Raw genomic sequence first — 15443 nt, forward strand, 5'->3', positions numbered from 1 at the left:
GAGGGGGCTGAGGAGACTTAAAAGCAGGTCAGAAGTGAATAGAGATTTCTAGGCTCCATATTCAACACTGTGCCTCCTGGGGCACGAGTCATGGAATATGTGCAGAGGTGGGTGTTCACATGTAGGTGACTTTGTTTCTGTATGTTCAGGTTTCCAGGTGTGGGTCAGTACCACATGCATGTGAGTGAGTACAGATGCGTGCACTGAGGACACCCCCATCCTGCTGAACACCCTAAGCAGATGCTGGGATGTGTGTGCCAGGGGAGGGTCAGGACTGTGTCCAGAAGGGCTGGCTGCCTTCCTCAGATCAGAAGGTTCAGCCTAGTCCCATCTGTCTGGTTGTGGGGTAAAAGTCTTCTTGCTGTATCTCTTCAGTTCTTCAGGGAACTAGGCTCAAGACTTGCTCCCTCAAGCTCTCAGAAGGATGGTGGGGGAACAGAAGGCATCAGAAGGCTCCCTGCCACCCCAAATCCTGGGGCTCTTCTGGTAAGACTGTGTGACATGCCCTCTGGCAGGGTGTGGCTCAGAAGTCCTGACTTTGGGCCCGGCGTTTTATCGTACCCCTGTGCTTCCAGAGCCATCGGACACCAAAGAAGAAGGGTCAGGAAGCAGTTCTGGGGATCCGCTCGTCAGCTCAGTGCTGCGGGCTGTGGGTCTACAGCGCTCTGCCTGCTGCTATTCCGGCCCTGGGGGTGTGTTTTAGGGCTTCATCCAAGGCCCGGTTCTGGGGTCAGACCTCCCCTGTAGCTGGCCAGCCTGGGGCAGAAGAACCTCTGAACCTCCGAACCTGGGCTGGGACCAAGAACTAAGATCTAAGAGGTGCCCTCTGCCCTGCCTGAAAAGAGAACAAAAAGACACTCCTCCTTTCAGCCCTCAACTCCAGAAAATATGCTTGGGCTAAGGATACCCTCAGGCCTGACTGCCCAGCCCAGCAGGGCTTGCTCAGAGCCTTGTGAGGCAGGAAGAGGCTGGAAAGAGGGGGAGGAATCAGGTAGACAGGTCCAGGCCTGGGTCACTGGCATCTGGACAAGGCACTAGACAGGGCAATGCTGAAGAAAGAAAGGGACACTTCTAGGCACGGACGTGAACTCCTGCAGCAGTGCCTGGACAATCACGAGGTGCAAGGCACACGTGAGATGCAGGAAACACAGAATGAACGTGATCCTGTGTCCTTTCTCACTCTTGTCAGGGCACATACATGCCCTGCCTGCCCCGGGACCCAACAGTCTTGTATCCCAGGGCCTGGGACATTCCCGGACATGAATGAAATACTCAGTGGATATGTCACAGACGTGCAACACACACATCCACACATCACACTCAGAACCTTCTTGTGCATGCAGGTGTGGGCACATGCACTCACTTCTGTACCCAGAATACCAAAACGCTTCAGTGTTCTCCCCTGTGTCTACTGCTTTTTGGGCCAGATGGTTTGAGCTCCCTTCTGCTTGGAAATTGAGATGTGGTCTCTCTTTTTGAAGTCAATACAAACAAGAAAGTGTCACAATTTAGAACATGATACATGTGTCTAAAAAATACAAGTGAATGTGTGATTTTAGAGCAGGATAAATATTCTTTAGTATGGACTTTTGACATCTGTTGCTTCTACAATCTCTAAGTATGAAACTCACGTTGACCCTAGCAAACCTTCTTGCCATGCATGTGAGCCAGCAGTGAGTGCTAGAGGCTTCAGGGAATGCACAGTGGGATTTGCTGCTCTTGGAAGGCCAAGTGAACTAGCCTGTTATTGGAGAATCACCTTTTATAGCTCTTCAGTTTCTGATAAAGTGGGTCTATTTAATGCTGCCAAAAAATCATAATGGGTGCCTGCCTTTCCTGAGTACCTTATACACCTGTATAAGTGACCCTCCTATAGCTCCCTGTGGGACTCAGGTGCCACATCCACCCCACAAGAGGAGACTGAGGCCCTGAGGAGAGAATGGCTTGACACATGTCTCCAGCTAGCCAGTGGCAGGATGGGGGGGAAGACGCAGGGCTGTCAGCCTCCAAACCCAGGCCCTGTCCTTTATGCTATACTGCCCTGAAAGGGATCTAGAAGTGCAGGTGGGTGTCATAAAGGCGAGCAGCCTGGTGGACCCTGACCAAGTCAGGAGCCCAGCTTCCAACTGGCATGAGCTTGCTGTATCCCTGGAGAGGGGTCCTCAGTCTGGCTGGCCTCCTCCGGGATGTGACACGTCCTTCCCCGCAGAGGCACATCCAGGAAAGACAAGTACCCTGGAAAGCACTGAGTTCTCTAAACATAAGAAACAACGTTACCACCCTGTCTACTCAGGAGCCCCAAATACCAAGAAAGACCTTCAAACTGAATAGGAAATAAATTCTCTAAGTGGCCAAAATAGGTGATATCCAATTCATAATCTAAATTACCTTCATTTCCCTCATAAAGGTGCCCTCTGCCAGAGCTTATTTGTTCTTTTAGAGTAGTCCTGGCTCTTGGCTTCCCTCATCCAAAGCATCTTAGAATGAAAAACTTGTCAAGGGCTGGGGCACCTGGGTGGCTCAGTCGTTAAGTGTCTGCCTTTGGCTCAGGTCATGATCCCAGGGTCCTGGGATCAAGCCCCGCATCGGGCTCCCTGCTCGGCGGGAAGCCTGCTTCTCCTTCTCCCACTCCCCCTGCTTGTGTTCCCTCTCTCACTATCTCTCTCTCTCTGTCAAATAAATAAAAATTAAAAAAAAAAAATCTTAAAAAAAAAGAAAAACTTGTCAAGGGCCTCGGAAGGCCCCTCTGCACCAGCAACACAATGCGACGGACCAGAATTTCACCATCAGGAAGGACACACGCAGCTACGGAAAACAGACGCAAGAACTCTAACAACGCAGCACCGATGGTCACACACCTTTTCAGAGTCCCTAAAAGCTGTATGTGAGTATTTCCTTTTTGTTATCATCCTCATTGCTGGAAATTTACCGAGAACCCACCACATGCCAGGGTATTTACATTATTTCAGTCAGTCTTCAGGTAACCTCATGGCCATCCTATTTTACAGTTAAGTAAACCAGCATTCAGAGGGTTTACCTGCTCAGAGCTCCACACCTGGCCCAGGGCAGGGAGGAACTCCCATCCAGGTCTGGGGAGCCCCAACGCTCAGATTCTACCCCCTGCACCATGCTGCTCCCCACCAGGGCTGGGGCCCAAGACTGAGGAGGGCAGCCTGAGACTTCAAGGAAAAGCAAAACCATTATCTGTGAATTCAGCTTAAGATGACATAATTTTAGAACATCTTCCATTTAAAATAGCTGATGAGAAGTACTTAAAGAAAGACTTTGTGTATTGGAAAAGTCAACTTACTTGGATATGTGCTATTTAACACACCATGGATTTTGAATAAAGCATTATTTAATGACTTCTAAATCATTGTTCAGATCCGGGCCTGAGAGAAGAGTTCGTCCACCAACTACAGTTTGTACCCATCTGTCGAATAGGTAATGAGGACAGCATACTCCTTGAGGGCTTCTGAGAATCCCACCAGCCCATTCATTCACTCACACTATTCATAAATTGACCCCCTCCTGAGGTGCTGCAAGATCCTGGGTGGTCAGATTCTGGTTTTGATGAGGCAGAAATACATAGTAGCTTATGACCAGGAAGAGAATGCAGTGTAATGGATGTGAGTTATGAACCACATTATGTTTAGGGCTCCCCTACCCACCGAATTAAGTAAAAAAAAAGAGGGGGAGAAAATAGGAGTACAAATGAGAAAAAGAGAGGAGTCAAGGTCTCAAAATGTCTCTGTCCTTGGAGAATGCAAAAGGAGTCCTTGGTATGGGAAGCAGTTTTGCCTGGAGGAAGTATGTCACTAATTTCTTCTGTTAAGGTAAGAACAGCAAACAAACAAACAAACTTGTACACAGTTGTCATAGCAACCAGAAAGCTTTTTGAGCTCTTGGAGTCAATAGGAGAGAAATCAATTTTCACTTGCCTTGCTTTCCATCCTGCCCAGACAACTTCTTGGAGGGACAGGGCGCTAAGCCCTGGCCTCCTTTCTGCCAAGCAAATCTTGTTCCATCCAGGATGGCTTACAGGGGCTCTTATGGGGAAGGACAGACCAGTGCTCTTTCATTGTAGGTCCTGGGTCATGCCTGCCGTTCTGGGTTCCTTGTAGCCCATGAAGGCAGAGGGGCAGGTCCTGTATTTGGGGAAGCTCTGCTGGTGCACCCCACATCCTTAAGTGAGAGCCACAGGCTGAAACTGTGCTGTGTACACGTGGGGCGTCTGCCATCTGCTTGGAGCACAGAGACTGTGGACATCTAGGCCTGTGCGAGCATGCTGGACTCACCCTGACATCCAGGCCATCTGTCCCAGCCCCATCCCTTCACCCATGCAGCCTTGACCCTACCTCGTTGATGGCCAGCTGCTCACCACCCCCTCCAGGGTGGCTGTAGTGGTGGCTGGAGCTGTGCATGTCCTCATACAGGTCCTCCTCACTCCCCGCCTCATCAGCACGGATGGCTGTGTCCAGAACTCCATCAGGGATAGCTGGAAGGAGAGACACCAGCTGGCAAAGAGGAGCTGAGGAAGGGAGACAGGCAGAGCAGGAGATGAACCTTTTCAGGATAAATGCTCCTTCTCTGAGAGGAGGGAGAAGACCTGGGAACTAGTTTCTCAAACCAGTTTTGCTGCAAAAACATGGTCTGGTTGAAAGAGCGCACAGGTTGATGTTTGCCCCATCGCTGTTAATCACCTACCATTCAATCCCCACCACCTCCCTAAGAAAGGAAACAGAAATATCTGCCAGAGCATGACACTCAAGAGTCCCCTCTAGCTGAATTCAATTCAAAGCCACTACCAATGTGCCAGGTATGGGAGAAGGCCCTTAAGAATAATGCTAACAATTTATTATGAAATATATATGTATCCAAAGAAATACACAGTATATATATTTAAGTATAGTTTGGAAATTAATAAAATGAATTCCATAGTACTTACTCTGCTTAAGAAAAATACCAGAATCTTAGAATTCAACCACCTGCATGCCCTACTCCAACTGCATCCCCCTCTCTTTCCTTTAGAGCTATCCATTATTTCTATAAATCACACCCATGCTGTGTTTTAGCATTTATTTCTGTTGAGTCTTGCATGTTTTGACCTTATATAAATGGGACCATCCAGTAGCATTTCTGCTTTGGCTGGCTTTTTTTTTTTTTACTCAGCTGCTTGTGTAGCTGTGATTGATTCATTCTCACTGATGCACAGTCTTGCATTTTATGAACATGTTAAATTTTACATATCCATTGCACTGCTGGAGAGCAGTGGGTGCTTTTCTGTGTTGCTGCTGGTATGAATGATGGTACTGCAAACATACCTACACACCTCCTGGGCACATGTTCCACAGTTTCCCCTTGGACAGTGGTTCTCAACCTCTTTCTCATTACTACCCCCTAAAGAGCCTTTTATACATTGTTTTCCTAATTGTCCCAATGAAACTTTAATACCACAAATATACTGTATATTTGTTATGTTCCATGGCTCTTTGGAAGGCCACAAATCATTGTCATGCCTAAGATTTTTGTCCTCTTTGGCAAAATCATTACCCCTGGTGTGAATTGATGCTCTAGGGGGGGTAGGGCCCAGGTGTGGCATCCCAGGTGTGGCATCCCTGGGTCCTAGGTATGCCAAACTGTTTCCCAAAGCTATTCTACCACTTAAGATTTCCGACAGTGGGGCACCTGGGTAGCTCAGTCGGTTAAGCGTCTGACTCTTGAATTCAGCTCAGGTCATGATCTCGGGGTCATGAGATGGAGCCTTACCTCAAGCTCTACACTCTGCATGGAGTCTGCTTAAGACTCTCTTTCCCTCTCCCCCTGCCCTTGTCCCCCGTGTGCACGCACACGCTCTCTCTCTCTAAAAAAAAAAGCCTTCCAACAGTATGTATGAATGTTCCCACCACACCATATCCTAGCCAGCTCCAAGGACTGGCATTGTCAGACACTGTTGACAGGCTGATGGGTATGGAATGGAATCTTACTGTGGTTTGAATTTACATTTCTCTGATCGCTAATGATCACTAATGGGGCGAACACCTTGTCTATGTTTATGGGTCATTGGTATTTCCTTTAATGTGAAAAATCTATGTCTATTGAGCTATTGGTCTTTAATATAATCAATAATGTAAAAAAATATATTTCTATGTATGTGTATATATACATACACTGCCCCAATTCTGCATACTAAATCTTTGCCGCCCACTTGTATCACAAGTATCATCTCCCACTTTGTAGCTTGTCCCCTCTCTTTAAGATGCTTTTGATGAACAGAAGTTCTTAATTTTCATATAGGCAAATTTATCAATCATGTCCTGTGTGGTTTATATTTTTTGTGCTTAGGAAACTCTTCCCTACCTCAAAGTTGCAAAGATACTCTTCTATGTTATCCTTCAATGTTTTATAGTTTTTCTTTTGACATTAAGTTTTTATTGCACTTGGGAATGCTTTTTGTGTATTGTGTAGGTTGAAATCTGTAGTATTATGATTTATAATAAATTTTATATTTGGTCTTTGACCCTTTCCAGGCACAGAGCTCCTAAAACTCTTGGGATGTCCTGTGATAAGAGTGATAAATGTTTCTTTTGTTATGTTAATGATGACTTTTGGAAAGCCCCTAGGTAACCCAGGGATGGGGCTGCCCCTCAACCCACTTCTAGGGAGGGGAGAAGGTCTAGACCAATAGCCAGTGGCCAATGATTTAGTCAATCATGCCTACATAGTGAAGCCTCCATAAAAACCCTAAGGACAGTGTTTGGAGAGCTTTTTGGTTGGTGAACACATGGAGATGTGGGGAGAGTAGCGCACCTGGAGAGGGTTTGGAAGCTCTGTGACCCTTCCTGCATACCCTGCCTGGGACTCTTTTCCATCTGGTTGTTCCTGAGTTCTATCCTTTTGTAATAAATTGGTAATCTAGTCAGTAAAACGTTTCTCTGAGTTCTGTGAGCCGCTCTAGCAAATTAAACCCAAGGTGGGAATTTGTTGGAACCTCCCATCTATAGCCTGTGGATCAGAAACACCTTGGGCTTGTGACTAGTGCCTGAAGTGGGAGAACAAGGGTGGTCTTGTAGGACTGAGCCCTTGACCTGTGGAATCTGATGCTAACTCCAGGTGGAGAGTGTGAGAATTTAGCTGAATTGTAGGACACCTTGCTGGTGTCTGAGAAATTGCATGGTGATGGGAACACACATGAGAATGGGATCCACAACCTTTAGAATCCAATTTCATTTTTTTCTGTAAGGATAAGCAATTTTCTCAGCACCATTTATGGAATAGACAGTCTCTTCCTATGGATCCACAATGTCTGCTCTGGCCTTAAATCAAGTTCTGGACTCTGTTCTTGTGGGAGGCAGAGTAATGGCCTCCAAAAGATGTCAAAGTCCTAATCCCCGGAGCCCACGAATATGTTATTTTACATGACAAAGAGGAATTAAGATTGAAGATGGAATTAAGTCTGCAAATCAGCTGACATCAAAATAAGGGGATTATTTTACATTCCCTGGGTGAGCCAAACATAGGTGAAAATATTAACTTTGAAGACTCATCTCAAGCAGTACCTCCTCTGTGAAAGTCTTATCTAACATCATCACTCCAAGGACTGACATCGGTTTCCATCTCACTCCCAAGGTGCTTTGTACAGACAATCATCATGGCACTTATCATACATCCCCTATGCATTGCACTGTCTGACCATCTCCCCAAAGGCAGTAACCATGCCTTATTCATTGATGTAGACTTCAGTGAGTGTTAAAGAAATGAATGAGTAAAGAGATGGATGGGAGCATGGTGGACAGAGGAATGACTGAACAGGTGAATAAAAAAAATGGAGAGATGAATAAGTGAATGTAGGGAGGCCTGGAGGATGATGGCAAGTAATGGAAGGCAGAGCCTGTGGGGCCTGGCAGAGCCAATGCCTGGAATACAGCTAAAGATTCGTGCATGTGGCCGAATATGGACACAGAAGCACGGGACTTGATGAAAGCAGCACTCTGTCCCTGGAACTGGAACTGACTGGAGAAGCCCTCTGCTCCAGCCGGGCAGCAATGGTCTGAGTCCAGCTTGGGGGCAGGAGCTAAGAGCCCTGCCCCTGACCCACACAATCAAGAGTCCCAAGGAACCCTCAACATTTTTATTTCATTTCTGTTTTTAAACTGTTATTATGGAAAGTTCTAAATAAGCACAAACGGAGAGAATGAATCTTGTACATCCATTATCCAGCTTCAGCAATTCTCAACACGAAGGCAATTTTGTTTCATCATCCATATCCCCTCCTCCTCCAGATCCTAGATTTGACATAATTTTATCTGTAAAAACTGTAGTATATATTTATAAGAGATGAGGACTTTGTCTTTATAAAAAAGTCACAGCAATACACATCTAAAACAAACTATAATCCATCAGAGGTTGTCTTAGTAGCATACCTTCTCCTCTAGGGCATTAAAAAAACTTTTTAGGAGCACCTGGGTGGCACAGTTGGTTAAGTGATTGACTTTTGGTTTTTTGCTCGGGTCGTGATCTCAAGGTCGTGAGATTGAGTCCTGTGTGGAGCTTTGCACTCAGTGCAGAGTCTGCTTGGGATTCTCTCTCCCACCCTCTGCCCCTCCCCCTGTCTAAAATAAATAGATAAATCTTAAAAAAAAACCTTTTTATTTTGAAATAACTATAGAGTATAGGGAATTGTAACTGTAGTGCAGAGGTCCTGTGTACCCTTCACCCAGTGGTTACAGCTTATGAAATTCTAATATAATATCACAGACAGGAAAATGACTTTGGTACAATGTGTGTTTATGGTTCTACATCATTTTATCATCTGTGTAGACTTGTGTAACCACTACAGCAACCAGTATGTAAGCTTTGGAGGATAGCTTTTTCACTCAGCCAAATGCCCTTGAGATCCATCCAAGTTGTTTGTATTTATATCTCATTCTTTTTGTTGCTTACCAGTAGTCCATGCAATGGATATACAAGTTTGTTCAACCATTCAACCCACTGACAGACATCCAAGTGATTTCTAATGAAAGTACTATGAACATTTGTTTACATGTTTTTGGGTGGACCTAAATTTTCATTTCTCTGGAATAAATCCAATTGCCCAGGGGTGTAATTGCTGGGTCATATGGCAACTGAATGTTCAGTTTTCTAAGAAACTGCCAAACTATTTTCTAGAGCAATTGTACCATTTTACATTCTCACACTCAATAATGTGTGTTTCTCAGAATCCTTATCTGCATTTGGTATTGTCACAATTTTATATATATTTTTAAAGATTTATTCATTTATTTGAGAGAGAGAGCAAAAGTGGGGGGAGGGGCAGAAGGAGAGCAAGAGAGAGAATCTCAAGCAGACTCCCTGCTAAGCTCTTAGCTCCCAAAGCAGGGCTTGATCATGACCTGAGCTGAAACCAAGAGTTGCACACTCAACTGACTGAGCCACCCAGGTGCCCCTGTTAACAATTTTATATTTTAGACATTTTGATAGGTATATAGTGATAATTGCATCATGGTCTTAATTTGCATTTCCCAAAGGGCAGGTGCTGTTGAACATTTTTTCATGTGCTTATTTCTCATCCATATATCTTTTCTGGTGGAGTATTTCTTCATTTATTTTTGCCCCTTTTCTAATTAGATCGTTTATTGTTTTGATGTTGAGATTTGAAAATTTTTTTTTAATTTTTTAATTTTTAATTTTTTTTAAAGATTTTATTTCTTTATTTGACAGAGAGATATATAGCAAGAGAGGGAACACAAGCAGGGGGAGTGGGAGAGGGAGAAGTAGGCTTCCTGCTGAGCAGGTAGCCTCATGTGGGGCTTGATCCCAGGACCGTGGGATCATGACCTAAGCCAAAGGCAGATGCTTAACGACTAAGCCACCCAGGTGCCCTGTATTTTTTCATCCTCTTACAAGGGTTTTCATGAGCAAAAATTTAAAATTTTGATAAAGTTCAATTTATTTATTTTTCCTTTTATGGGTAATGTCTTTGGAATCATGTCTAAGAACTCATCACCAAACCCTAGTTCCAAAAGATTTTCACTAATGTTTTCTCCTAAAAGCCTTATAGTTTTACCTTTTACATGTAAATCTATGATCCATTTTGAGTTGTGTTTTTTTTTCTTTCTTTCTTTTTTTTTGGTCAACTGTTGTACCCTAGATAAACTAGATGATATAGACAAATTCTTAAGAACACACATCTACCAAAAATGACTCAAAAAGAAACAGAAAATCTGAATATACCTAAAATTAGTAAGGAGATTGAAGGAGTAGTCAAAAACTACCCAACAAAATAAAGCCCAAGATTAGATGGCTTCACTAGTGAATTCTACTAAACATGTGAATAAGAATTGGCATCAATCTTTCCCAAGCTCTTCCAAAAACTGAATAAGAGAGAATACTTCCTGACTAATTAAAGCCAGACAAAACACAAGAAAACTACAGACAAATATCCCTTATGAACATAGATGCAAAAATCCTCAACAAAGGATTAGTAAGCTGAATTCAATAAGTAAACTACTAGTAAACTGAATTCAACGGCATATCAAAAGGATTATATATCTTTACCTAATAGGATTTATTTTTGGAATACAAGAATGGTTCAGCATATGAAAACTGTTCAATGCAATATACAACATTAATAGAATGAAGGGGGAAAAAAACTACATCGTCATCTCAATTGATGCAGAGAAAGCATTGACAAAATTCAACACCCTTTCATGATAAAAAATACTCAACAAACTAGGAAAAAAAAGGAATGTCCTCAACATGATAAAGGCCATATGTGAAAAAGCCATAGCTAATATACTCAATGATGAGAAACTGAAAGTTCTCCCTCTAAGATGAGGAATAAGACAAGGATGCCCACTTTCACCACTTCTATTCAAAACAGTATTGGAGATCCTAGCCAGAGCAATTAAGCAAGAAAAAGGAAAAAAAAAAAAAAAAGCATCTAAAATGGAAAGGAAGAAGTAAAGTTATTTCTGTTCAGAGATGACATGATCTCACATGTAGAAAACCCTGAAGAATCCACAATAAATCATTAAGGCTAATAAATAAATTCAGCAAAGTTGCAGAGTACAAATCAACACATAAGAATCAGTTTTATTTCTATATACTTGCAATGAACAATTTGAAAAGGAAAAAAAATTTAATTGCAATATAGTCATATTGGAAATAATAAAAATACTTAGGAATAAATTTAACCAAGCAGGCAAAAAATGTGTACATTGGAAATTACAAAAAGATACTACAGAAAACTTGATAAATGGAAAGACATTCCATGTTCATGAAATGGTAGATTTAATACTGTTAAGATGACATTACTACCCAAAGTAATCTACAGATTCAATGTAACCCCCATCAAAATCCCAATGGCATTTTTACAGAAAAAGAAAAACTTATCCTAAAATTCATATGGAATCTAAAGGTACCCTGAATAGCCAAAGCTATCTTGAAAAAAAAACCCCAAATTAAGTTGGAGGACTCACATTTCCTGATTTCAAAACTTACTACAAAGCTACAGTAATCAAAACAGTGTAGTATTATCCTAAGGATAGACATGTTGACCAGTAGAATAAAATAAAGATCCCAGAGATAAACTGTCATACATATGGTCATTTGATTTTTGACAAAGATGCCAAGATAGTCAGTGGGGGAAAAGACAGTCTTTTCGACAAATAGTGTTGGAAAACTAGATATCTGTATTCAAAAGAATGAAGCTGGATCCTTACCTTACACCATATACTCAAAATGGATCAAAGACCTAAACATAAGAATGAAAACTGAAAACTATAAGACTCTTAGAAGAAAACAGAGGAAAGGCTTTATGACATTGGATGGGGAAATGATTTCTTGTGTATGACACCAAAAGTATGCGCAAAAACAACAAAAAAATAGATAAACTGGAATACATCAAAATTTGAAGTATTATGCATCAATGGATAGTTTCAAGACAGTGAAAAGGCAGCCCACAGAATGGGAGAAAATAATTGCAAATCATGTATCAGTTACAATTCAAGGACAAGAACAACAACAAACTGAATGAAAAATAGGCAAAGGTCTCGAAGAGATATTTCTTCAAAGAAGATATACAAATGGCCAATCAACACATAAAAGGATGCTCAATATCACTGATGATTAGGAAAATACAAATCAAAACCACAGTGATATACCACTTCACACCCTTTAGGATAGGCTATTTTTTTTTTATTATTATGTTATGTTAATCACCATACATTACATCATTAGTTTTTGATGTAGTGTTCCATGATTCATTATTTGCGTATAACACCCAGTGCTCCAAGCAGAACGTGCCCTCTTTAATACCCATCACCAGGTTAAGCCATTCCCCCACCGCCCTCCCCTCTAGAACCCTCAGTTTGTTTTTCAGAGTCCATAGTCTCTCATGGTTCGTCTCCCCCCCCCCACCTCCGCCGAATTCCCCCCTCTTCATTCTTCCCTTTAGGATAGGCTATTATTAAAACAAACACCAAAAACCAAAAACAAGGAAATAACAAGCACTGAGGAGGACTGGAGGGACTAGGACCCTCAGGCATTGCTGCCAGGAACATAAACAGTGAAGCTGCTGCGGAAAACAGTCTGGCAGGTCCTCAGAAAGCAAAACACAGAATTACCGTATGATTTAGAAATTCCACTTCAAGAGAAGTGAAATCAGGGAATCAAAAAGATTCATATTGTATGCCAATATTCATGGTAGCATTATTTACAATAGCCCAAAGTTGGAAACAACTCAAAAGTCCATCAACAGGGCACCTGGGTGGCTCAGTCGTTAAGTGTCTGCCTTTGGCTCAGGTCATGGTCCCAGGGTCCTGGGATCGAACCCTGCATTGGGCTCCCCGCTCAGCAGGAAGCCTGCTTCTCCCTCTCCCACTCCCCCTGCTTGTGTTCCTGCTCACGCTGTCTCTGTCTCTGTCAAATAAATAAATAAAATCTTAAAAAAAAAAAGTCCATCAACAGATAAATGGATAAACAAAATGCGGTATATACATACAATGGAATTTTATTCAGCCATAAAAAGGGACAAAGTTCTATTTCATGCTACAACATGGATGAACTTTGAAAACACTATGCTAAGTGAAATGAGCCGGGCACAAAGGACACACACTGTATGATTCTCTATAAGGTACCTAGAATAGGCAAATTCTTAGTGACAGAAAATAGATTAGAGGTTACCAGAGTTTCCATTTAGGGTGATAAAGCTTGGTAATATATAGTGGTGGTGATGGTTGCACATGTGAAAATAATGAATGCCACTGAATTACCCAGTTAAAATGGTAAATTTTTAAATATATATTTTACCACTATTTAAAAAATTAATAATATATACCGAAACCCACTGAATTTTATACTTTAAGTGGGTAAGTTGTATAGTATGTTGATTATATCTCAATAAAGCTGTTTAAAACATTGGTTGGCTATACTTGCTTGGCACTATTTCTGAATTCTCTGTTCTGTTCCAATGATCTATTTGTTTATTCCTCCAATACCATCCAGTCTGTACGACACAGTTTTCTGTAGCTACGTAATTTTTGAAATTTGGTAGCGTGGTTCTTCCTACTTTATCCCTCTTTTTCAGAATTGTTTTAGCTATTCTCATTCCTTTGTCTTTTGTATACATTTTAGAATAATCTTGTCTATAATTATAAACTATAGTTATAGTTGCTGGGATTTGATAAAAATTGCATTAAAACTGTGGATCAATTTGGAGATAATAGACATCTTTACAAAACTGTTGAGTCCTCCAGTTTGTGAACACGAAATATCTCTCCATAATTTAGATTTTCTTTGATTTCTTTCAGCACTGCATTATTTTAAATCAAATCCCAGAATGCTATAATTTAATCTATAAATACAATAAAATATGTCTTAAAAGATACAGTCTTTCTCTCTCTCTCTCTGTCTCTCTGTCTCTGCGCCATCCTTCTTCTCTGGGGAATTTAAAAATCAGTGGTCTTGGGAGAAATAAAATAGATTCCTTGTAAGAGTCACTACTTTCCTTGGCTTTTTTCTTAGCCAGTCTCAGCTGGGGTCTCAGTAGCTCACAGAATGATTGCTCACCTAGCAAACTTAGACCAGGGAGAAAAGAAAAGCACATTTCAATGTGAGTGTCTCAATATTTTTACTCATCATCTAATATTCCAGCTTCCATCACAGGGTCTGGGACAGAAGTGGTGTTTGCATTAAAGGAAAGGGGGTGGGGAATTCCTGAGGGTGAGTGGAGGCCATAGTGGGAGAATGACCCCAGGACTAAAGTTAGGAAATCCAGGCCCTGGCTGGTCTGTGCAAATGGCCAGGGGCAGAGTCAATCACTTGCCCTCTGAGAGGTGGTCCAAACTCCTTCCTTACAAAGCAAGGCCAATGGAAGATTCACATGCAGTTAGCTTATATGAAGGCATTAAAGGGTGGAGCAAGTGCTCTATGAGCATCTTTGGGTGAGTAAATACATGACCACAACATGGCCTGGTCAACACAAAGTCAGTCTTGACTTCAGATTTTTAATTTGCATGTAGGAAGACAAGTCAGCTGTCTGATCCATTCTGAGATTCTAACTATTTGGAACATTTAAATGGTAACACAGCTAAGAATTTTGGATTCTAGACAAAAGGTCAGCAAGGCCCTTTTACCTCTGATGAACAGCACCCAGACAATTCTTCGTGTCCACTTACAAGGAAAGGCCGTGGCTCAGCCAATGAAGGGAGACAGTCCCAGGGGATCTTTTCTGTGCTGCCCTAGAACCCTGGAAATTAGTGGTTCTCAAAGTATGGTCCTCAGGCCAGCAGCATTTCTTGGGAACTAGTTTCTGGGGTCCCTCCCCAGACCTCTGGGGTGGGACCCATCAGGTTGTTTTTAACAGCCCTCCAGGTGACGTTGGTACAGAGCTGAAAGTCTGAGATTACTGCTCTCAGTCAAGAGTCCTTAACAAAGTGACTTACTAACTCCTAGGAAATTTCTGCTTCAGCAGATCCAGGTAATACAGTCTTTGGGGGTGGCTTCGGGGCCCTTTTAGAAAACTCTAAAGAGCCTGGCACATAGTTGCAGAGTAGAAACAGGAATTTCAGAATGTCAGAGCATCTGGAGGGGTACACGCAGCCTTGGCTGTTGCCCCAGCACCAACTGCCCAGGGGCTTCCATTTATTCCATCTATGCATGTATTTCTTTCTTTCTGTGAATTCACTCAAAAGGACTTAGCGCCCATTGTGTGTGTACCACCAGGTACATGCTGGGTTCTGAGGATGTGGTGTGAAGAAAACAGACACATCCCCTGCTCTCATGGGGATCAGGGTCTGGCAGGAAACACAGGAGTTAAATGGTGACAGGTGGCAGGGCTGTGAAATGGCAAGCATAGGAGACTCTGGCCAAGCCTGAGATGTCCTAGACACCTCGAGGTGGAAGTGACCTGTGAGGAGATGAGGGGGGGTGGCAAAGGGTAT

The 15443-nt window shown here is 42.5% G+C and overlaps 1 protein-coding gene across 5 annotated transcripts in view; it reads right to left on the bottom strand.

The window, feature by feature from the left end:
- Nucleotides 1–15443, bottom strand: part of ARHGEF4 (Rho guanine nucleotide exchange factor 4) — a 230301-nt gene that overhangs the window by 20937 nt on the left and 193921 nt on the right. For 3 of the 5 annotated variants that reach the window (XM_081814675.1, XM_081814680.1, XM_081814677.1), the window contains one exon: nucleotides 4359–4498. In XM_081814675.1, coding sequence (XP_081670801.1) covers nucleotides 4359–4498 — 140 coding nt within the window. Of the gene's footprint in view, nucleotides 1–4358; nucleotides 4532–15443 lie in introns of all 5 variants that reach the window. The other 2 variants (XM_081814676.1, XM_081814674.1) reach the window with 1 other exon arrangement.

Source organism: Leptonychotes weddellii, chromosome 3 (genome assembly GCF_054177405.1).
Source record: "Leptonychotes weddellii isolate Sample4059 chromosome 3, ASM5417740v2, whole genome shotgun sequence".
Classification (NCBI taxonomy): Eukaryota; Metazoa; Chordata; class Mammalia; order Carnivora; family Phocidae; genus Leptonychotes; species Leptonychotes weddellii.